At 38.2% G+C, this 24,262-nt stretch overlaps 1 protein-coding gene across 1 annotated transcript in view; it reads right to left on the minus strand.

The window, feature by feature from the left end:
* LOC105312450 (protein ANTAGONIST OF LIKE HETEROCHROMATIN PROTEIN 1-like) overlaps positions 1-8,578 on the minus strand; it is a 12,093-nt gene extending 3,515 nt beyond the window's left edge. The window contains exon 1 of the mRNA XM_011405110.1: positions 8,310-8,578. Within this exon, the coding sequence (XP_011403412.1) occupies positions 8,310-8,578 (269 nt within the window). The remainder of the gene's footprint in view (positions 1-8,309) is intronic.
* Positions 8,579-24,262: the final 15,684 nt, after the last annotated feature.

A 24,262-nucleotide genomic window follows, 5' to 3' on the forward strand; every position in this document is an offset into this window, starting at 1 on the left:
GAACACAAGAATGAACTATTGAATATACAAAATACACAAGAACAGCTTCATTATGGATTGTCAAAAGTAGGCTATGAGTTGCAAGCTATACCAGCCATAATGACTCAGATATCCTCTGACTATTATGAATTATAAGCACAATCTATCACTTTTACCACAGGATTAAAGCTACAAGGTATAAAATGAAATCTAACAGAGATGTTATCTGCTAAAGTTACATTGCAGTCAATGGTAAAAGTCAATTATAAGCCTTGTATGACATCACGTTTAGCCACACCTCCTGACAGGATGTAAAATGGCAGGAAGCAAAATGAGCAACTTTGAAGGCTCATATCTCTGTGAATAATTTTTTCCAGACAATAAAACTTTCCATACAGCATTTTTATGATCATATGATCTGTTAGGTCAATAAAAAAATACCCCAAAAAATCATGTCAGTTACAGTTTAACTTCCCCTGAACTATCATGCACAGTTTCTTCAAATATCATATTACTTGCTGTCCTAATAATTATCAACACAAATAATAGCAATTAGTTAATAGCCTACATGTATGTATACCGTCTATGTTTTACAAAATCTTTCAAAAAATCCATCATAGGATAGAACTCCCACTTTTTTCTTCAGAATCAGCTCCAGTACCTGTAGGTAATTTTCTGTGTTTTTTAGTATAACGTTTTCTCAACATTTTCCAACGCTTCGAGACCGTTTCCACTAAAAATGTAAATGCATTACATTCATACATCAATTAACGCACAATAATAGTCATTTACTATGTATTTACTTTTTTATGCAGCAATACATACAACAATAATACTTACAATAATAATAATAATAATCTATTTGTACAGTGAAGAACTAATCATAATAAAGTACCAACTGTACCATCACTCTTGAGTTACTTGGAGATCTCCACCCAAGCATTCTCCTTCCAAACTAGCTTGAAGTCAGGACTCTTATTGTTGTAAAGGCACGGGTATTTTTGAACATGAAAGATGAGTGCGTCATCAAATTCAGCTAGAGCGCCATTTTTAGTATGAAACCTCTCCCCAAATATCCTGCCCACCACATGTGGATGCTATCATTCTATTGGTCAGATCACTACGTTTACCGTAAGGAGTTGAATCGAGTTCAACCCTTGCGCTACGTGCTTGCAGTGCGTTAAGTTATGGTGTGAATTACTTACGTTGTGTTAACTCAGCTTTTGCGTTGTGTTAATGCTGCAGTGTGAATCGGCCTTAATACATCACCGTGAAAGACATGATCAGCATCAATTTGGTAGCAAACATTCTAGTAGCTTGACGCCTCTGTGCCATTATCTGTCTGTTCCTCTTTTTGCTGACTTTTTTCAGATACTTTAACATTGACTTGCGAAAGGTAATGGACTTTAAAACACAATCCAACTTTAAAGGGTCCACCATTTTTTAAAATGGGAGTGGTTTAAAGTCACTGCCCCACCCTTTTTGATTGTTAAACCCCTATTAATACTTTTGTAGTGTGAACTGCTACCAACATGGTTCTTTTACAACCAAACTAATCGAATTAGGTACAGTTTGGTACAGTTGGGGAGGTAGTGTGAACACACTATAAGGTTCCGGCTCATGTGATGAACATTTCCAGAGAGAAGTGACTGGATTGTAGGTGGGTATGGCTTATCGCTCTAGTTAAGAGTGTCATTTGCATAAACACAAGGCCAGTAACTCCTTTGAACAGTTGGGACTTGGGAGTAAGTTAATTCTTGTCAGTGGAGGCTGAGTAGTGGGCGGCCGACAAGTACTGTCTGTGTTCTTGCTGTTTTTGGTCATTTGTGTCTTGCCAATGATAAAGACCTCCTTAGACACAGTAGCAACTCTTTCCTCCTGACTCCTGCCTTTAAAAGACTAAGGAACTCTGTGTTTCTTTAATATACTTGGATCTTTGCTCTCAGCAATTTAATTTGCTTATGCCATGTGACCCCTGCTGCGCATGCTCAGTACGTTTCAGACACGTGCTCCATATAAATTTGAGGTGTGGCTTCCTTAGATAATAAATCTAATCTACCACGCCGGTATAATGTATATGGCTTATATACGACCCTCGGGTTTGGGTCGTATATAGGCCATATATACATCACTGGCATGGTATGTCATATACATATCGTATTTCCTCAAATAGACCCCACAGTTACTATTAATTTCAGGAAAGATAATATTAGGCTATTATTCGAAGACAAGTACTATTTGAGGGCGGGTACTAATACTTTCATCTGAGGCTAATTGGGGTGAGCAAAAGCAAGCCCCACTTAAGCGAGACTCTTCTTTATGTATGTATGTATGTATGTACATACATCTTCAGTCATGCCTATTCTGGTCACACCCAATGTGTGCACTACTATCTATTTAAATGTCAATGATCTAATGCGGTAGTATTCTGATGAAATATTTTCACTGATGTGGGTGTGGTAGCAACAAAATGGCGACTTTTCATTCTATGAAACTGGAGCAATTCTCCAGCTTACTTGCAGCAGGATAAGACTTATCTGTTGTCTGGACACTTCTCTGGCAGCAAGAAAGTTAAGGAAGCAGGTATATAATCAGCAAGTCCTGTAATCATTTTTGAATCACAGATTATGAAAGCTAGATCCCTTATCCATCAGAAAGAAGATTACATGTGAGACAGTGACTGCTTCATATGCTCCAACTATCTTCTATGCTACAAGGAAACTTTAATATCTGCAGAAGTTCTTGACTCATAAAGCTAGAAGAGCAAGCTCATATTCTGAAATTACCTTCTACTGATGAAAGTTCTGCACTGCTCCACATCAGTACATCAACATGAATGTATTTAGTCCTATGTGACTGCATGTGTACATCAATCCATATAGACATTGTATATTGCTAATCAAAAATCACAATTTTAATTGTTTTTCTCGCCTCTCAATGTTTTACATTCGCCTAGTAATTTTATCAGTTAATGTGTGAAGTCTTAATGGTCTGTTAGGAGAAGTCTTGCTTTACTACCTTGAGATGTTTAGAGAGCAGCTCTAGCTACTGGAAGGAAACTTTTTAACTCATGAGAGAATGCCCAGCTATAGCGGTAGTACTCTTGTAATACGTGAGGCTCTTTTCCTGTACATGTATTCATCTTCTTGGTTATTTACAGTGCTTTTGACAACTAGATCAACCAAGGGATCAACTATTTGCTCAAACTTAGGTTGCTCAACACATAGATACTGCACAGTACTGGCATCCTCAGCGTGCCATTAATTAATGCCACGCCCAAAATTTATATTGAACTTAAACTATGTGGGTACAATTAGAGGGTGGCTATTATTTCACTCAAAAGTTGACAGGTGCGGGAACTATTCGATAGCGAGTGATAATAGACGTGCAGGGTCTATTCGAGGAAATACTGTATGTATCTTATAATGAGATTCATAGCCAATATAGTCACAATGAACACTCCAGGGCTATATATCTTATATAGCACTGCTATCATTTCACTGGTTCATTCACTATAACTGACATTAAATGCCAAAAGTTACACATAAAGATAAATGGTCAAGGTGTAAATAAAATTAGTGATAAGTGGTTGATAAACTGTTAAACTAACAAGTTACTGAAAATGGCAGTTAAATTTGCAGTGAGAAGCTTCCTTAATCAGAGCTTTCTTCTCATTCCTTTGGTGACTCACATTATTATGCCTTTTGTTTGTCTTCATTGGTGACATCAGACAAAACCTTCTTTTTCGGAACATCTGAAAGTAGTGCATCATTACTTACACTAGATAACACCTTGGAAACGCACAACTTCTGTACATTTGTAGATTTTTCATAGGACTGAACCCCTCCCAAACTAGTATGACCACTCCACTCCATAATTTGCTTCTCAGGCACACTGTTATGGTACATACGACTGATGCCAGTAGCACATAGACTATGGTTTTCAATATTTGTTGTATCAAGACCAGCTGATTTAAACATTTGTTTCAGTAACCCTCCTAGCATATTAAGGTCAATGGGTGAATTACAGTACCACACTTTGTCATCCAAGTTATATTTGTGTTTTGCTTTGCTATAAAAGAGATCTTTTACTTGTGCAAATTGTGGTAGCTAAGATAGGTAAAGTTCAAAGAGATGTACAAAATATTTTTCACCAATGATTCATCTGCATAGTGTGTGATGATCTTATTGTCGAAATTAACTCAATGAGACCTTGACAGTTCTTAGACCGATATACTTGGTAAACAATGCACTTTATTGCTGAAGACAAATCCACAGGATTAGAAACTTCCTTGATGTTTATCTGGCTAAATTATAAATCCCTGTGCTCCACACCGCCATGAAAATAACAAATAGGCCACAAAAAATTGTTTAAAGCAAATAGGAAGGTGAATCAAAGCCTAAAACTTTCCTTTGCCAAAGCAAATCTTCTTGAGCTACACTAATAACCCTGGCCTGTTGTTTTTCAGCCAGTAATTACTTAGAAACTTTATTAAGGACATTGTGTGGACCTCTGAAGGTGCATCTCTATAATTTATGAAGTGACAGGCCTTTTCAGTTCTTTCAAAAGCCAGAGATTGCAAATTGGTTAAAAGCTGTAGAGGTGTTTTGGGTGTTGTGCTTCCAACACAAATTTGCAAAGTGTGTCGCAAGCCTTTGTCTTGTCTTCTCCCAACTAATCTTCCTTGTTGCAATCTTCCACTACAGAGACACAATTTTGATAGACTCTAAAAGCCCATTGATGACATCTTTCACTGTTAGCACTCTTTGGTTTCTTTCCACTAGATGACAATTCTTCTTGGTAGCTTTTTTGAAGTAACCCTTAAGGAAAGGGATAATCTCTTTATTTTGCTAGGATTTGGATCAGCTAGGTCGTTTTCCATGATCCAAGGAGATCCTTTCTTTTTGTCACAGTCCACAATTCTTTCTCTACCATATGACATGTGCTACTGCACATCCTCAAATATTCTGGGCTTCACTTTAAAATGGCTGCAAGAATCAATCAAATATATGGTATGTGACATGTTTCATCAGGCTATATGCAATATATATGACCTGGAAGTTGGACGTTTTAAAGAAATATTACCCTCAGGCCTTTGGCCCTTGGGTGATATTTTTAAAGCGCCCTCCTTGCAGGTCATATATGTTGCATATAGCCTTCTAAAACATGTTATATATAACACACATATATGTGTATTATATATCATACTAAACAGGTCTATATGTAATATATATAGTATGGTAGACAGGTCTGTATCCGTTTTAGCAGACCCGAGGCCAAGGTTTAGGGTGTCACTGGTTGGATAGCAGCCCGAGGCGAAGCAGTCCAAAGCTATCCAACCAGTAACACCCGAAACCGAGGCAAAGCGTCTGCTAAAACGGATACAAACCTGTCTACCATACTATGTAAAATATATCGTATCTATATGATGCCATTTTAAACAATTAACTAGTTAATAACCATACTGAGCATGCGCATACCCGTGTTAAGCACATTTCATGCAATGGCTGACAAGGAAGGGGCGAAGCAGTGAAGCTGTCGACATCGTTTTCTCCTCGTCCTCTTTACTGGTCTGCTTTACTACGGACAGGGAAGGAGGACGCTGGTGGAGAGACAAAGAATTAGGCAACTGAGGAGAGTTGAGAAGACCGTTAGGTTGGAAACTGAAGAGAGTGAGCGAAGAAGAGTGGAAGGACATTAATCTAGAAGGGATGCTTTCCAAGCGACTTCCCATAGCCCACTCAGTGCTTTGAGTAGTGTTTTCGGGAACAAAGCCCTTTCTAGCTTCAATTATGGCACTTTTCTCAACTTTCCTGAGGCGAACGTTCATCGTCTGCCTTTAAAAATTAGGAAACCTTCTTATCTCAGTTCTCAGAGCATGACAACTGTGGACCTAAAATTACTTCTCTTGATCAGTTCTGTTTTATTTTATTGAATTAAATTTTATTTTTAAGATTGTGTACTTAGTGACAGGTCTGATATCTGCAGATATTAGAGCTGTGGTTAGAAGAGGTCAGGATATCCTAGATATCAGACCTGTGGTTAGAAGAGGTCAGGATATCCTAGGTATAAACCGCGCGGCTCCTTTGAGTGACGTCATATATATGATATACAAAAATAGACCTGAGGTAGGTGTCCCAGGATGTGATATAGCCCGATGGCTATATCACATCCAAGGACACCCACCAAAAGTCTATATCTTTTGTATATAGACCAGTTCTAGTATGTTATATAGGATATATTTTATAATGATGACAGCATTTCTGAATGGCAGGTATATATACAAAAATATAAACCCGACCACATCTAAGGATGATGTCATAATTATAGAAAAATGTGCAAAGATGTGGGCATCTTTCACATTGCCTGGCCAACATCGCAAAAAAGTAACAATAGTCCATAATGGCTTTTATAACTACTGAAAAGAAACCTTTGCAATTGCAATACTGTAGGACTCCAACTTTTTGCCAGTCAAATTTTTATGGGTCAGAATTTTTGTCATGTTTGCTAGGTATTTTTGCTTGACAAAATTTTTTAGCCATAAATTTTTGTTCTGCACAGGTAGTTTGTGGATTAATAACAAAATGATGAAAATTTTATAGACAAAAAGTAATTTTAAGAAGCCATTACAATTTTCATGAAATTTGTCACTGTTAAAAATTTGGAGCTATACGGTAGTCTGTGTGATTATTTGCTTGAGTGGAAATAGGAATTTTGGTGCCATCTATTGCTCCTGCATGCACATTGTGTTAGCCCCATTTAAATCCTCCACAATGTCATTTATTTCACCCTCTTTGATGAACATCTTAATAGCTATGGCAGCACAAGTTTCGTAACCAACTATACAAACTACATCAAGCTACATTAAACAAATGACTGATGGTAAGAACTCACCAGGAGTTGCTAAGACTCAGAGTATAAGTATATTAGCAACTTTTTCACAAACAACAACTCTCTCATCTTTGTCTTTTTCTTCTCAATAACTGGTGTCAAGGCATCACATAGATTATCAAAAGCATTCCTACTTAATTGTCCGGTCATCTTGTAGGAAAGTATACTTGACAATAGAACTCTACCACTGACCTGATCTCAATGAAATTATTTTGCTGAAACAATATTCATAAGCATTTACCTATTTACTGTCAATATTTTCATGTTTTAAAATATTTGACATTGGCAACAGAAGGGTTAAAACAATAGAGAGTACAGCTCTATATATTTAACACCTTCTGGCCAAATGCATCTGCTTTTGCAGTTTTTAAATTGCAAATTTGGGAAATAATTGTCAGAATGGCTAAGGCCACGAAGTGGCTGCTAGCTATTCTAGATTATATGAAGAAGGTGAAGTCGATCATATCAACAGTGTTTGTCCAGTTTTCTTAACTTACAGCTAATTTGTAGTTATATAACTAACTTTAATAACTTTTGGTCTGCCCATCCTCCCACATGCCTCACTGCTTCAGCCATCTTCCTTGGTCTTTGATTAGCTCCTCCTTCCATTTGGAGGGTGGGTGTGGATAGTTGATATGATTGACTTCACCTTCTTCATGTAATCTAGAATAGCATGCAGCCACTTCGCGGCCATAGCCATTCTGACAATTATATTTCAGAAGGCTCAGTCTTGTATCAACTGTGTTGTTTGTAGCTTCTTCCAAGCTATTCTGGTCATTAATGACAGCTATTACATAGGCCGCTTGATCCACTTCTTTGTAATAAAATCTTTGGAAGACTGACTCTGACCTTCAATTTGCTGAGATTAGGGTTTCTATTAGAGTAACTCTGCCTCTGTTTGCAGCTAAGGCTGACACCCCTGTAGAATGGGCTCTGAATATAGAGGAGTTGATCCCTGCCTCTTCAAGAGTAGTTTTTAGCCATCTTGCGATGGAACTAGATGTAAGTCGTTTTATAAAGGAAATGAACATTCTGTTTTCATTTCCCCTCACTTGCTTGGTTATGTCCAGGTATGTATCAAGGGTGTTAACTGGACAGAGTGTTGCTAAAAAATTAGCGACCTTGCTTACAGGTTCTGAAAAAGGATTAAAACCCCGTTTAATACACCAGTGATTTCATTGCCCTACTATTGTCATTACTAGTAGACCGGCCATGCATACTACCCAAGCAGGACGTGACAATAGAGTCAGTTCCAATTATTCTCTAAATACCCATGTGGAGCATCTCAAGGAAAAACTCAATGAACAAATTCCTTCATGCCAAGCTACAGACCTCATCCTCAATTCATATGGGCCAAAAACAAACAAGTCTTATGACTCATTACTCGAGGATACCATGGCTGACATTTCCATACTGGGGCTACCAGAATTACTTCTGACCCTTGAGTTTGTGCTTTCGTTAGCACCCTCTGTACCAGATTCCAAGGTGGGTTGGCAAAGCCTTTCACTGTTGTCCAATCCTGGATAAAGGCCTCTGTTGCTTCTGCAAGTGGATCTGCATGCTGCCAGCTGAAATAGCGACGGCACTGATTGGTCAACCTGGATGTAAACAGGCCCAATTCTGTTGGACCATAGATCTTGTCGATCTTCAGGAAGACGGAACGATCCAGTCTCCAATCTGATCGATCATTCATGGATCTTGATTCCATGTCTGCCACCGGGTTCATTACTCCAGGTAGGTGTTGTGCTTAAATATGGATATTCCTCTCCAGGCACCACATCCACAGATCTCTGGTTAGGACTATTGATTCTTTGGATACAGTCCCCTCCTTGGTTGTTGATGTAGGCAACTGCTATTGTGTTGTCTATCTTCAGTAGTACTGATGCTCCATTTGTGTTCTTCACGAAGGTTTCTAGTGCTACAGTCGCTGCTAGCAGTTCTAGGCAATTGATGTGCCAAGTCTATTCCAGAGGAGACCAAGTTCCCCTTTGCTGGTTCGGATGCTTCCCATCCCTGTTATGTGCCATCTGACTCTATGATCAGATCTGGCTTTGTTGCCAACACTGTCTGGCCATTCCATTTTATCATTTGGGTGTCCCACCTAATCTGATTTTTAGATGGTGTGGCTATGGACTGTCCCATATGGCCCCGACTCTAGTTTAGCTAATTCATTTCTGATAATGAATGGGCTCTGCCCAGACTTATTTTCATCATAATATTATTGATAAGCTTAATATCAATTTTTTATTATTCTATCATCATGTCTATTTAATTTTTAACATTCACTATTTATCATTAAGGAGCTGGAGGGTCAGATTCTTATTAGTGGTATGCCCAAAACAATTCTATGTGGTTTTCTTGGTTTAGACACCGTTTACAGTGTGTAGTATCAGACCCAATGCCTGATTCCTAACTGTATCCCCAACTCTCATCCGAGAGCTGATATTGGCTTAAGGTCTTGGTAAAGACCCATGGGGCTAAGGCCAGGCCAAATGGGAGACAGTTAAGCTCAGTGGCAAAAGCCACTTGTCCCTGAATTGTGTCCCTGATTTGGGTACACAGTGGATAACCTCTGTATACCCTATACCTATAATGGGACAGAAATAGACATCCTTTAGATGTATCTTTACAAGCCAATCCCTTTTGGTAAGAAACTTATGGCTAGGATGGGCAGTGAACCACCCACACTTCTGATTAGCTCTGTCATCACCCCTCCTGAGAGTTTTTGGGAAGGTTTTGAGGCTAAGTGGGGTTCAAATTCTGTACCCTTGTACTATAACTTTTTTGGGCCCACCAGTCCAATGTTGCTATAGTTACTTTGCCACAGCTTGGCCTGTTCAAAAAATATTTATCCAGGTTGTCCACAACTTACTGAAAAAGTGAAGGAGATTGTTATCTAGTTTGGGAAACCTGATTTTAAAGGATCAAGTGGATGGCTTGATAAATGGAAGAAATGTTTTAATATAAAGGAGATCAAAGTTAGTGGAGAGTCAGGTGATGTTAAAGGTATGACTGTAGAATTATACAAGCCTATATAGAAAAAACAAGGTTGTGGCAACCTTGTAACAAGTACCAGGTGATCACAAGGTGGTCACTACCTGGCCACAAGGCCCACCACCTTGTAAAAACCCTGGAATTGATACGTTTTTCACCTTGTGACAACCATGTAGCAACCTTCTGACAACCTTGTCACAATGTACAATAAATTCAATAGAATAAATATAATTTGAAAGCCTATCAACACACAATTAATATTGTCATCTTAATCCAATATAATGTCAAATAATTTCTAGATACTTGTAATGTATCTATGATACATGTAGCTAATGTATAAAGTTGTGGATGTGTATTAATGCTATCATTATTGACTTGTACAAGGGCTGGTCACTGGTCTCCTTATATATGGTAGCAATAGCTTCATATTGTCATGGGGCACACTTTATGAAACCTCATTTCCTGCTAACCTTCGGACAACCTTGTCACAAGGTTTCTATGTTTGTAACACGTTAGTCACAACTTCAGCACTTTTATACAAGGTTGTGACTAGGTTGCTCACAACTTTATCACTTTTGTACAAGGTTGTTGCCAGGTTGCTACAACCTTGCGAGGTTGTGAACCAGTTGTAACAAGCTTGTAGCAAGCTTGCAATTTCATATGGGAGGCTGTGAAAAAGATGGCATCTAAAATATTGACGAAACAGGATTGTTTTGGCGGGCATTGCCTGAAAAAGGCTTTGGTCAAAAATATGAGCAATTGAAAGAAGAAAAAAGAAATGATACAACGAATGACAATTGCTTTTTTTGTGACTGCAACTGAAAAGAAGGAAAAACCAATTGTGTTATGGAAATTTGCTAACCCTTGATGCTTTCGCCAAGTAGATAAATCACTACTTCCTGTTACTTACTTTAACCAAGCAAAAGCTTGGAGGATAGGAAATATATTAGACTCTATTCTTACAAAGCTAAACTGGGAAGTGGTCAGCAAGTAACGTAACATTTTGTTATTTATGGACAATGCAGGTTGTCATCCAGAGTCACTACAATATAAATACTCCAACATCAAGATTTCTTTTTTGCCCCAAATACTACTTCTACATTGCAACCGTGAGACTTGGGGATAATAGAGAACTTAAAAATTCATTATTGAAAATCATTTCTTCGATACGTTATCTCCAAAATAGACGAACCAGAAAAGGCTTCTGATGTTGTTAAATCAGTAGATTTATTGAAAGCAATTAGATGGTTAAGACAAGCTTGGTCATTAGTTACTGCAAGTACAATTGAAAAGTGTTTTCACAAAGCAGGCATTGTTACTGCAGACCTTGATGTAGTATGTCGCGTGACAGTTGATCCTTTTTTGGAAGCTGATGAACTTGCCGAACTGGGTCATCTGATTGAGAAGACAGGAAGTGATGTTTGTGCCTCTAATGAGTTTGCTAATGGTGACGAGGATCTTCCTGTATGTGCTGAAATGGACAATATAGGTTGTATTCTTTGACAAATTAACTAACAATAGTGAACAGCAAAATGAGGAACAGAGTGATCACGAGATTGAGGATGATGTTCATCAAGACTTTACTGTTCCATGCATATCATCATTCAAAGAAGCCATCTAAGTTCTAGAAGACTTTTCACACTTTTTACAAAAGAACTTATAACAGATGCAATTAACCAAGTAGGATCTGCAATTGATTCCATGTGTAAATGTCGAAGCCATGCTGCAATTCAAACCACTATCGACACATATTTTTAAAAGTGACACTTATTATAATATAACTCAGTTGTGTTTTGTGTTACTATATAACTAAGAGAAGAGATACTCAATTGTTTAAAAACATTCATATTTTAGTCAATTAAAACTTTAAATATGGATATAAATATAAATCGCTTGTAACCTCCCACCAGAGGACAACCTCTGTAGAAAGGACCAAGCTCTTGTTCCAGTGTCCTGTATTTGGAGGTTCCACTGTATGTCACAAAATGATGTATAACAATTATCTGCATTAAAGGTGGGCATCCACTAGGCAGCATTGTTTCTTGCAACTTGTGGTCAAACCTTTGATGTGGTTGGGCAACATGTTGATTGAAGGAGAGAAAGTCTCAACTTAATGCAGCATGTTGCACAACCACATCAAAGGTACTGGCAACACTGTGGATGCCCACCTCAAAGCTTGGTTTCTTTGTTGTCTTAGTTTAAAGCAGTCTTGATGTTACTGATGAGCAGTACAATAGCTACTGGAGGTGCCTAGTCTTCACAAAGACCATGATCATAATATCTTGCTCTGTTAGCTTTTTAAGGAAGAATTATCAGTGTAGGCACATGACCACATGTGCTTATGTAAACTATGACATCATGAAATTTCACTGTGGTTAGCTTTGGTATGTTAATAATGCCATTGGTTAAATAGTGAGAACTTGGTTTTTTAAAGTGAAGGGCTGAGAGACCCAAGATTTTGCAAATTTTGATGAACTTTAGGGACTAAGAGTCTGTGAAAGTTTTATCCTTATTTCACATTCCTATAAAAAGTTATTCTAGTTTTTCTTGTGCCAAACTTAACTGGGATATAGTATCAGTTTTAGAACAATGCAACACATGTACTGTATATAATTTCACACTAGAATATTCTCAAAAGACAACAAATCACTGCACAAGAAAAATCAACATAAATGAACAACTTTGTCAATTGATCAAAGGCCCCTCAAAATAGTCCATTAGTGCTACTCTTGTGTTTCCTTCTTTTATATTTGGATTGTGAATCTCCACTTCTGAAAAAAACAAGCTCCACCTTGTTAGCCAAAATTTCTTCGACATAATTTAATCTAGCCAAAAATTCGTATACTTTGCAACAAAGTTTATATTGGGAATCTTTTTTATTGTTTCATTACTTCCGCTACAGTTAGTTTCTGTTTCATTTCTCGCAGTCATTGTATCTACAGCATGTTTGGCACTCAAACTTGTATTCATTTTGAACAGGCCATGTGACACCATGAGACTTCATTAGTCTAATTGATACGCCCAAAATGATGCACAGAGCCACATTCTCTGTAGCAGCATCACCAGACACTTCCCTTAATGCAGAGGGGCATGACCAGACTAGTGACTACCATGATAATGTAAAAGTTGTATGTAGTTGGTCACCCTATTATTACATTGTGGATTCTTAAGTTTTAACCGGAGACTTACTTATGTTTGGAATTGAAATGGGAGTAACTGAGTTTATGATTTCCTTTGCTGTTTATAACCTACTTACAGTTTGTTCATATCACTTATGTACAAAGCAATATCATCTACGCACCTAAATTGCATCACTATTTATATCTGCCTATTTTGTTGCTGTGACCTGTAGTCTCAATTGTTTTTCTCTTTGCAGTGACAAATTCATCCATTAGTCTACAATTTTTATTGGTAAATCTCTACATTATTGTCTGCTACTAGTAGCAAGACATTCATTTTCAAAAATTAAGAAATATAGCAAGCAGATGCATTGTGAAATGGGACTGACTATAATAATACCTTTGGTAACAGCGACTGGTTAGGTTTGTACTGCCTGTAACACAAGTCAGGATTGTATTTGTTTATAGCAATAAAAACTATAAAACTATTAAAAAGTTAAGTAACTAAAAGGAGCTACTGCTATTTATATAAGATGCTTGATCCTAGTGCTACAATGTGTCACAAAATTAAAATAGTAGGAGGTAACTAGTGATCAATTTTGTCCCCACAATAATTACCAACCATATAGATTTTATTATCTTTTTCCTGTTGTCACATGACATGCTCAAGTGATACAAAATTGGGCATCATTAACTAGTTTCTCTTTGTTGCTTTGTACTTTTTAAGCTCAAGAGACTTCGTTAAATGTCGTAGTCAACAAAAAACACATTTGATGTATGCCTCCTTATGTAACATGGGACCTATCTTCACTTGCTTCATGTCTTGTGGCTAAAACTAGAGCACATGGCTCTGGCCTTTAGCTTTTTTAGCCATTCAGCTGGAAGCTGGTTGTACAAATTCCACATTGCACTTAGAGCTATAATTATTTTGAGTATTGCTTTTAGGTATATTGCCTGAAAAAGAAACAAAGGACATGATCAGTTGGTTTCCCATCTTCTTTCCTTTAAAGGTACTCGTTATATTTGTTGGATTAATTAACATCAAGGATTAAGGGATAGGTCACTTACATAAACACATTAATAAATAGCTATTTAGAGTTTTTGGTCTGTGCTTAATGTAGATCTAAAGTAATGTTTTTTTGTGGTTTGGTGGTATATGTGGGATAATATTAATCATTGATAGTTGTGATGAACTAGGATTATTGACTTGTAATGAACTCTTACTTTTATTATTTGTGTTTATTTAAATAAGTGTTAGTGTGGTAATGTGGTCTATAGTTTCTTTAAGTTACTTACAGAATTTTCTGGAACATTATATTTGTGTCTGTATAGTGTGTATGTATCTACTTAGTTGGAGATGCTTCCAGAGTCTTCTGAGAAGTGTCTGGACAATCTCTTGTGTGTATAAACAAGTGAATGTGCTTTAACAATAGTTTTTAGATTTTGAAGAAATTTTGGAGTTTTGTTTTATGAACATTGTTAATAAGGGAAGCCAACTCATCACGTTTGGCGGCAGCAGTGGGATACTAAGTTGCTGAAATCTACATCGAGAGTACGCTGTGTATAGAGACCACCAGGAGTAAGAAGACAAGATGCCATGGGGAAGGAAACCCAGGACTAGAGCGACACATGAGTCTGTAGATGACGAAGAAAGTCAAGGGAGTATATTGGTGAAGGACCTATTAGATGTCATGGAGAAGGAGCGAAAGGGACAGTACGACGAGCAGAAGCAAAGAGCTATAGAAAACCAGGAGCTGATGAAGGTATTGGTTGACTTAATGAAGCAGAAACGTAATGGAAGAGACGAAGGGGACAGTAGTTCCGATGAGTCAGATGGTGAAGTATGAGAAGGCAGAGTGGTTGGAGGACGAGAACCAGTGTTGACTAAGTTTTCTGAGAAAGACTGATATAGAGCATTCCTTGATGGGGTCTGAACAAGTTGCTACTGCCTACCGATTGCCTGATGAATGCTGGGTGCTGAAGTTAGTGCCACTACTCACAGGAAAAGCATTAGCAGCTTATGCCAACATGGATAGTGAAGCTGCTAAGGGCTACCAGAGTGTGAAGAAAGCTATTCTCTGGCGATTTGATATCAATGAAAAAACGTACCGCCAGAGGTTTTGTTCTACAAAGAAGAAAGAGGGACAGAGTTATGTGGAGGTAGGAGTACAACTGATGGATCGTTTTCGTAAGTGGACTGCATCAGCAAAGGACAGTTTCGCAGGACTTACGGAGTTAGTTGTTTTAGAGCAGTTACTCAACACCATGCCAACGGAGTTGTAGGTGTGGATACGTGAGAAGAAGCTGAAGACTGTTGAGGAAGCAGCAACAGAAGTGGATGATTATCTGCTTGCAGTTCAAGGGATGAGGAAGGAGGACAAGAGATGTCACAGATGTCGTGAGAAGGGACACATGTATCAAGATTGCCCGAAGAAAGAGCAGGGAGACAGACCTACCGGAGGAGGTCAGAAGAGACAGGAGTTATAGTTGTGGAGGTATTGGACACATAGCAGCTAAACGTACATCAGAGAAGAGGAACACAGGATACTATTTGGATGCCTGAAACCAACTGAAGTGGCAGAAGTGGAAGAAGCCAGCAGGAGAAATCATTTTCTGGGGAATGATACTGTAGAAACCAGTGGAGATGCTCATGGATGCTGGGTGTTCACATACTCTAGTTAAACGAGAGTTCATACCAGAGCATTGTATATTGGAAGGAGAGACTATAGCATTGCAATGTGCTCATGGAGATGTAACGAAATATCCAATTGCAGAGGTGGATATGGTGATTGAAGGAGTAAAGGAGAGAGTGAGAGTTGGTGTATCGGAGATGCTACCAAGGTCAGCCCTGCAGGGACAGACGTGTTATCATTATTTGGACATCAGGCAGTGGAGGACTGTGTGGTCATGACAAGGAATCAGCAGAGAAAGGAGATACAGGAGGAAACAGAATTATAGAAGTAGCAAGAAGAATCAGGTGCTGTACCGAAGCCAATTGAAGAGGAGCCAGAGACGAGTCGATTAGAATTTATAGATGATGTTTGCAAAACCAGGATGAGACGGAAAGACCAAGTCACAGAAGTGGAAGGAGAAGGAGCTATGGCAGAGTGATAGCTGTATGAAGAAGCGGCAGGACATGCCATCAGGACAGGAAGAGTGAGAGAAATTACAAAGTGAAGATAAAACGTTAGAGAAGATACAGAAACTAGCAGAAGGAACAGAAGATGATCAACAAGGAGCAAGGTTCAAGAAGCAGAAGGGATTGCTGTATTGAGTAACAAGAAGAAGAAGAGAAGGAATTGAGAGGAAACAGTTAGTATTACCACGAGAGTGCAGGAATGAAGTACTGCGAATAGCACACACCATACTGACGGGAGGACATCTGGGACAGAGAAAGACAATGGCAAGAATATCTGAGAGTTTTTTCTGGCCAAGGATGATTCAGAAGATCAAGAATTACTGTTGAACATGTCCAGAATGTCAATGTACAGCTGGAAGGAGATATGTACCAAGAGCACAGTTAGTTAACTTGCCAATCATCGAGACACCATTCAAGCGCATAGCTATGGACATTGTGGGTCCATTGGAGAAGAGTAGCAAGGGAAACAAGTATATTTTTGTGGTATGTGATTATGCCACTAGATATCTAGATGCATTGCCGTTAACGAGTATTGATGCTGAGTCTGTAGCAGAGAAGTTGATAGAGCTTATGTCAAGGGTAGGAGTCCAGGAGGAAATACTTACAGACCAAGGGTCCAACTTCACATCGAGACTACTCACAGAGATTTACAAGATGCTCACATTGAAGGGGATCACCACAACACCTTACCACCCACAAACAGACGGGTTGGTAGAAAGATTTAACGGAATGTTGAAGAACATGCTTCGTCGATGTACTAGCCAGAACCCCAGAGATTAGGACACCCTACTACCTTGAATACTATTTGCATATCGGGAAGTGCCACAGGAGTCGACTGGATTCTCGCCATTCGAATTGTTGTATGGAAGATCAGTAAGAGGACCATTAGACATCTTAAAGGAGAGTTGGGAATCCAAGGAGAACTGCCCTGAGAATGTTGTCACGTAAGTCACAGAGATGCGGAGACGACTGGAGGAGATGACTGATATAGTAGGAGGGAACATGAAGAAATCACAAGTTAAGCAGAAAAGATGGTATGACCAAAAAGCGAGACATTGGGAGTTCAAAACAGGAGGCAAAGTGTTAGTGTTATTGCCATCAACTACTCACGAATTGACAGCAGAATGGAAAGGCCCATATGTAGTAAAACGAAAGGTTGAGGATGTTGACTACGAACTAGAGATGAATGGAAAACAAAAGAAGTACAAGATATTTCACGTGAACATGCTACGACAGTGGTACGACAGAACTGATACAAGTTTCCTAATGGGTGAGGTGAACATGGAAGATTCTGGGATAGTTCCAGTCATTGAGGCACCAGACTTTGAGACAACTGAACTAATAGTGGGAGAGACACTGGATGAGAAACAGAGAGAAGATTTGACCCAGCTGTTAGCTCAATACAAAGATGTGATCACAAGTAACCTGGGACGAACGACTTTAGTGGAACATTGTATTGAGGTAGAAGGAGCATCGCCCTATCGACAGAGTTTGTACCGCATACCACTTGGAAAGCAAAAGGAAGTCAGAAAAGAAATACAGTGAATGGAGGAAATGGGATCATCCGACCGACTACAAGTAATTGGGCATCACCAATGGTGATTGTACCAAAGAAAGATGGGAGTATTAGGTTATGTGTGGATTACCGCTAGCTGAACAAGGTGTCCAAATTTGATGCCTATCTAGTACCAAGAGTAGATGAGATGATTGACAGAATGGGAAGTGGAAAGTTTATCACCACGCTAGACCTTAACAAGAGTTACTGGCAAATACCAGTGGAGAAATCATCACAAGAGAAGACAGCCTTTATTACACCAATGGGTCTATATGAGTTTGTGACTATGCCATTTGGACTGCAAGGAGCCCCTGCTACATTTCAAAGATTGATGGATCGAGTGTTACGTGGGACAGAACAGTTTGCAGGAGCATACATTGATGACGTGGCCATTCATAGTGAGACATGGGAAGGTCACCTGCAGCATCTTAGAGAAGTGTTGGAGAAGTTACAAGGAGCAGGATTGACAGCAAACCCAAGTAATTGTAAGTTTGGGATGACAGAGGTGTTATATCTAGGTCACAAATTTGGTGGAGGACGTGTGAAGCCAGAAGAGTCAAAGGTCAAGGCAGTTAAACGATACCCAGTACCCAAAACAAAGACTGAATTTTCTGGGGCTAGTGGAGTATTATCGAAAATTTATACCTTAATTTTCTAGCATAGCTGCCCCCTTATCTGATTTGACAAAGAAGAATATCAAGACTTTTGTGTGGACTGAAGAATGTCAATCTTCATTTCAATTGTTAAAGAAGATGCTTTGTGGTTCACCTGTATTGAGGACGCCTGACATCAGAAAAGGAGAGATACTACAAACATACGCTTCCAGTCAAGGATTAGGTGCAGTACTCAGTCAAATTAGTGAAGATGGCGAAGAACATCCAATTGCTTATATTAGCAGGAAGCTTCTACCCCAAAAAGAAATATATGCAGTGGTTGAAAGGGAGTGTTTGGCAGTAATCTGGGCCATTCAAACGCTCAATGTGTACCTAAATGGACAACACTTTCGAATACAAATAGATCATCATGCGCTGTATTGGTTGGATTAAATGAAATCCAAGAACGGAGTTTATATCTACAAAAATGGAATTTTTGAGTAGAATATCGTAGAGGAACGGAAAATGGAAATGCTGATGGCCTATCCAGGGGACCAGTTGTTGAACAACCTATTTGTTCACTTGAAGTGGAGGGAGATGTGAACTAGGATTATTGACCTGTAATTAAATCTTACCTTAATTATTTGTGTTTACTTAAATAAGTGTTAGTGTGTTAATGTGGTCGGTAGTTTCTTCTAGTTAGTTACAAAACTCTCTGGAACATTATATTTGTGTCTATTTTGTGTGTATGAATCTACTTAGTTGGAGATGCTTCCAGAATCTTCTGAGAAGTGTCTGGACATTCTCTTGTGTGTATAAGTAATTGAATGTGCTTTAACAATAGTTTTTAGGTTTTGAAGAGATTTTGGAGTTTTGTTTTATGAACATTGTTAATAAGAGAAGCCAACTCATCACAGTAGTATTTGTTATTATTTCTGCATGATGTAATATCTGTCAGTTGTGTTCCCTATTATATTCTTCCTGTTTATTATTATATTTGAGTTAGCTCAATTCTTGTGAGAGAAGAGTCAGGTTAGCATTCTTATTAATCCATGGGAGACACTACCGTTTTTTTGTATAAGCTCACAGAAGACCAACTCAAGAGATACGATAGTGTCAAAGGGAATTTTGATAAATACTTCAGATTATGATATATGAGAGGGCTAATTCAGTACTTTGTGTCAAGAAGAGAAAAAAACCGGTAGAAGCATTTATCACTGATCTGCTCAAGCTGGCAGTAAAATGTGAATATGGGGCTGTGCATGATCAGATGATCTGTGATAGAATTGATGTTAGGGTTTAGAAAATATGCTCTCTGAGAGAAGATGCAGCCAGAAGAAAGCCTAGAGTTGGCTAGAGCAACTAAACCAGTTAGAGAAAATGGTAAGCTGCAGCCAGGACTGAGAAAGAAGGCTGACAGAAAGTTCAGGACAGAGTTAGGTGATGTCCAGACAAAAGTCACAGACCAAGGAAACTCCAGCCAGTATAGCAAATGTCAGGACGTACCAAGTCTGCCACAACTCAACCAAGTGTTGCCCAAGATGTGGGAATCACCACCTTGTGGGAAGAGGTCACTGCTGAGCAAGGGAAGTCAATGTGGAAAAGTCGATCATTTTGAAAAGGGTTGCAGTAGCACCATAAATGACGTCACTAAACAAACAGAGAGTACTCAGTTCCTTGAAGCAATTGCCCAGAAGTATGAGCCATGAACATGACCTGTTACTTTTAAAAAATGGCTGAATCAAATAGTATTTGTCACTATTTGAATAGTTGGCATGCTAAACAAATGAATATTTTAACTGTAATTGCTGCATGATTATAAACTACCGTAGATTGGGAAATTTTTATGTTAAAAATAATTGGCGTGACATTTTTTCAAGGTGTTTTATTTTCGCTGGTTAACCCATCCGCGAATTTTTTTCAACATGAAAAATTTTAGATGGGTCCTTTACTGGACACGTGGCTACTAACTCTTGATGATGATGGACAGCTATTCAATGGAAGTGTTGCCGTGAGAGCACTGAAACTGACAAGGAGCTTGTTAGGTGAGAGCTTTAGGCCTTCATCAGGCTTTTAGAAGAGCCTCGTGCAAGCACCGCTGCACGTTAGAATAATTCTGGTAATCTTATTTATTGTAAAAAATATTTTGTGTGTTAAAATTTTGCAGGTCACTTCAAATGCGAAAATATTTTAACAGTGAAAATTTCCCATTCTACAGTACCTTATTGATGTTTAACTTTTCAAAATTATGCCAAACAGTACATTTGAAAGATTGAGAACCACTTTCCCTGGCCACAGCATCAGTATTTAGCAAGTTGGTAAGTAAACAGACCAAAAAACAGATGAGCCTGTGTATATGACATGCGGTGGCTGTGGTCGTTAATTATTTGAAGTAACCATTAATAATTTTATTATGCAAATAGTTTGAATAGCAAAAAACTATTCAAATATTATTATAAGGAACGAATATTTGAATATGTCACTATTTGTTTTAGCCCTACTTTAATATAGATACAGAAGGCTATTGTCATGGTGATACCAGAGAGATTATTAAATGAAAAAACATGGACAACTGAGACCATCAAGAGTTCTATTGATTGCCCCATTTAAATTACACTAGAGGTTGTGGAATGCTTTAAGGCCCATATAGACTACAAACACCTAGTTGGTTGTCCAGCTATATAGAAGCTAAATCTTGCTACATGTATATTAGGAGTTATCAGGATAAAGCGTACATCACTGCTGAATTCCCAGAGCTATTTAACGGTCTGGGAAGGGTGAAAAGTAAGTACACTATTAAGTAGAAGGAGTAAGACCTTATTCTATGAGCAAACCCAGGAGAGTAACAATACCCGTCCTATTATTCAGCACGAGCTAGAGAGGATGGAGAAACTTGGGGTGATTTTTAAAGTCAATGAACCTTCTGATTGGTAATCAGGTATTGTTGTAACAAACCTGGAGGAGCAGGAAGGATCAGTGTGGACCTCACCTAAATGCCAACTCAGTGTTCTGGCAGATTTAATTGGAACCTGAGCCATCAAAGCTTACCTCTTTTATCACACCATATGGGACATATATTCAACTGACAACCCTTTGGAATATTCTCTGTTTTGCAAAAAAGAATTTTAGAGGTACTAAGGGAATGTGATGGAGTGGTTGGACTGACTGAAAATGTAATTGTCTATAGGAAGCAACATCATCAACACTTCATGACAGTTTCGAAGAAACTAAAGAAAGAAGGGCATAACCCTTAATCATAAAACATACGTACAGGAGCCCATGATTATGAAAGGAGAGTTGGAGCTCAAAACGCTTACGCCTTAAATAGTTTATTTGCTTGCTAACTCTGTCTAACAAATTTGTTATTTTTGGAATAGTTATTTTAGAATCAAGAATTGTGAACCACACCCAATACATGTTTTTTCATGCTGGCTCCATGAACTGGTTTAAAAAAGTAACAGCAATGATGACAGGACAGAAAAAGCAATAGGAAATACCTCTCAGGAAACTGGCGACTCGCAAAAAGTTTTTAAAATGGATTCAAGATGATATGGTAACTAGCATTGAAAAAGAGATGGTGACTACAGTTAGAGATGTATCAGCTACAGTTTTGGATAAAGTCAAGAAAAGTGTGTTCCTGCAGTATAATAAATCTCGATCAAAGTTTGTGGTACTTCTATGTTCAGACACAGCAAAAGGTGATTTGTCTGCTGATTAAGGCTTTGGTAACCACAATTTGGTAACTTCGAGCAGGCCTGGTTGAAAAGTGTTAATGATTTTTAAAGCAGAGCACAGCCGTTTTGGCCTATGGTAGGCTGTGAAGGAACATTGTAAATAGGTCAACATGGCTATCAATGATGTAACTGGCAAAGTGAAAGAGTACAAACTAGTTTAAATGATGAAGACTTAGCTACAAATTGCCACAAAACTTATCTTTCTGAAACCAATGTGAGCTTGTTTAATAAATGTGGGAGACTTGCTTTACATTCTTTACTTAACAGTTTGAAGGGCAAAACATAACTTCAAGTAAGAAGATAGTTCCTTTTTTGATATTTCATGTCCTAAATGCATCTATGTTATTCATTCACAACTAAAGAAACTTTTTCAGCCATTGCTTTCATTCATGGAAGCATTACTGGGCTGGCAATAACGAATCCACCTTGTTTTGATACGTAAAGTCCAGCTGGTTTAACAAGTCAGATGGTCCTTTAATGCCTCCATTTGTCTATCAAGAAAGCTCAGACAGTTATTTAGATGATGATCATCGTAGGACAATTCTCCTTAGCAATATTAAAACAATGGGCCTTCATGCGCAACTTCCTCTTGCTACTGGAGTTTACAATGAACTGACAGACAATATTTCATGCCAGAGTAAATGGGTACATGTGTGCAACTGTTGAAATGAACCTTGAAAGGAAAGGGAAAGTTGTGAATGCAGAACAGTGTCTGAGAGACGGTCTTAAGTCTTATAGTGCAATGAAAAGTCGTTCATGACTAATGGTCATTTCCAAATTTCACATAGTTAAGAAACAATTCTCATTTATATCAATTTCTGTTGTTGTGTATGCCTATTCTTAACCTGAACACCACCATGCCTAGGAAGTGAAGAAAGAGATGTTGCATAATTTGTTGAAGATAGGTTATCACCTGAGATATATTTGAGACTGCTAAAATGTTATTAAATGCGCTGCCATTTACATGAATTGAAGCAAAGAAACAACCTAGTTGTCGAGAAAAAAATCTTCACACAAACCCTTAAACCGTAGTACATAACTCAAAGCAGATTCCAAGTCTAGATTAATAAAGGGTGCAATCTAATAGAAAGGTATGTATTCTAAAACATACTTGCCAGGTTAGAAATGACATGGTTAGAGGACTTCTAAATTTGATATCTAAAAATATAAGCGATATGATTTTGCTAGGCTCTTGAGCAAGTTCTCTTTTTCATTCAAAAAGCCATTTCATTCTATGTTCCATGCTGGACGAAGATGTCAGATGATATTTTATAAGACACTATCCCTTTCTCAAATATGAGATTGCATGCCTGATAATATCCTGCTGTTTGTGTGAAATTCTGATTCATGTTGTGGCCCATCAGTCTTTTCATGGATCGCAGCTACCATATGTGGTTGCTCTGTAGGTCACGTTATATTCGCAGCTGCTAATATTTGCAGTGATAAAAGGAATAAAAATTTCAATGAAATCCCATGGAAATCTGTTGAGTGTTGCTATGACAATTGATCTTATGTTTATGTAATTACAGTGTTCAGCAGGTAATCATCTATTCGTTAGCAGCTTAAGTGGAGCCATCCAACCTCCAGTTCCTTATGTGTTAAATTCTTGTATAGGCAGACTGCTACCTTCAAACTTTTTGCTGCAAAATCAGTGCTAGTTGATTAGTCATGATTATAAACCATGCCCAAGTGCATAAACACTAACTAGAATTGGTGGAGAGTTCCAAGATACAGCGAGACAGAGTGAGCAGAGTATTTCTGAACGGAACTGGTCAAAACATCTTCAAAGAATCCAAGAATTTGTAACAGCACAAAGAATAACTACTTAAGAACACTGCAGTAGGGCGCTTTGTTTCAATAATGTGCCATTTTCAAATCTGGTTGCTATGGCAATTGCTAGTTGCAGAAAGAAATTGTGAATATTAGCATCTGCAAATGTAACCCTACCTGCGGTAGTCAAACAGTAAGATAGAATGAATAATAGGACTTACATGATCTTGTCTCAGAGCACATTGAGCCTTGTCCACAAGTCCCTCACAACATAGGGATGGTTATGACCAGGCACACATCTGCTTATTCTATTTTGTGCACAATACACATCAGACTTATCAATCGAAGACCTATGAAATCTTTCGTTGCTTTTTGTGAAATCTGTATTACTGTCAACCTTGATTTACAAAAATAATAGATTCTGACATGATGAAGTAAATACCTGATGAGAAGGGCAAACTATAAGGTAAACCTTATTTCCAACAAAA

This window comes from Amphimedon queenslandica, unplaced genomic scaffold (assembly GCF_000090795.2).
Source record: "Amphimedon queenslandica unplaced genomic scaffold, v1.1 AMPQUscaffold_13444, whole genome shotgun sequence".
Taxonomy (NCBI): domain Eukaryota; kingdom Metazoa; phylum Porifera; class Demospongiae; order Haplosclerida; family Niphatidae; genus Amphimedon; species Amphimedon queenslandica.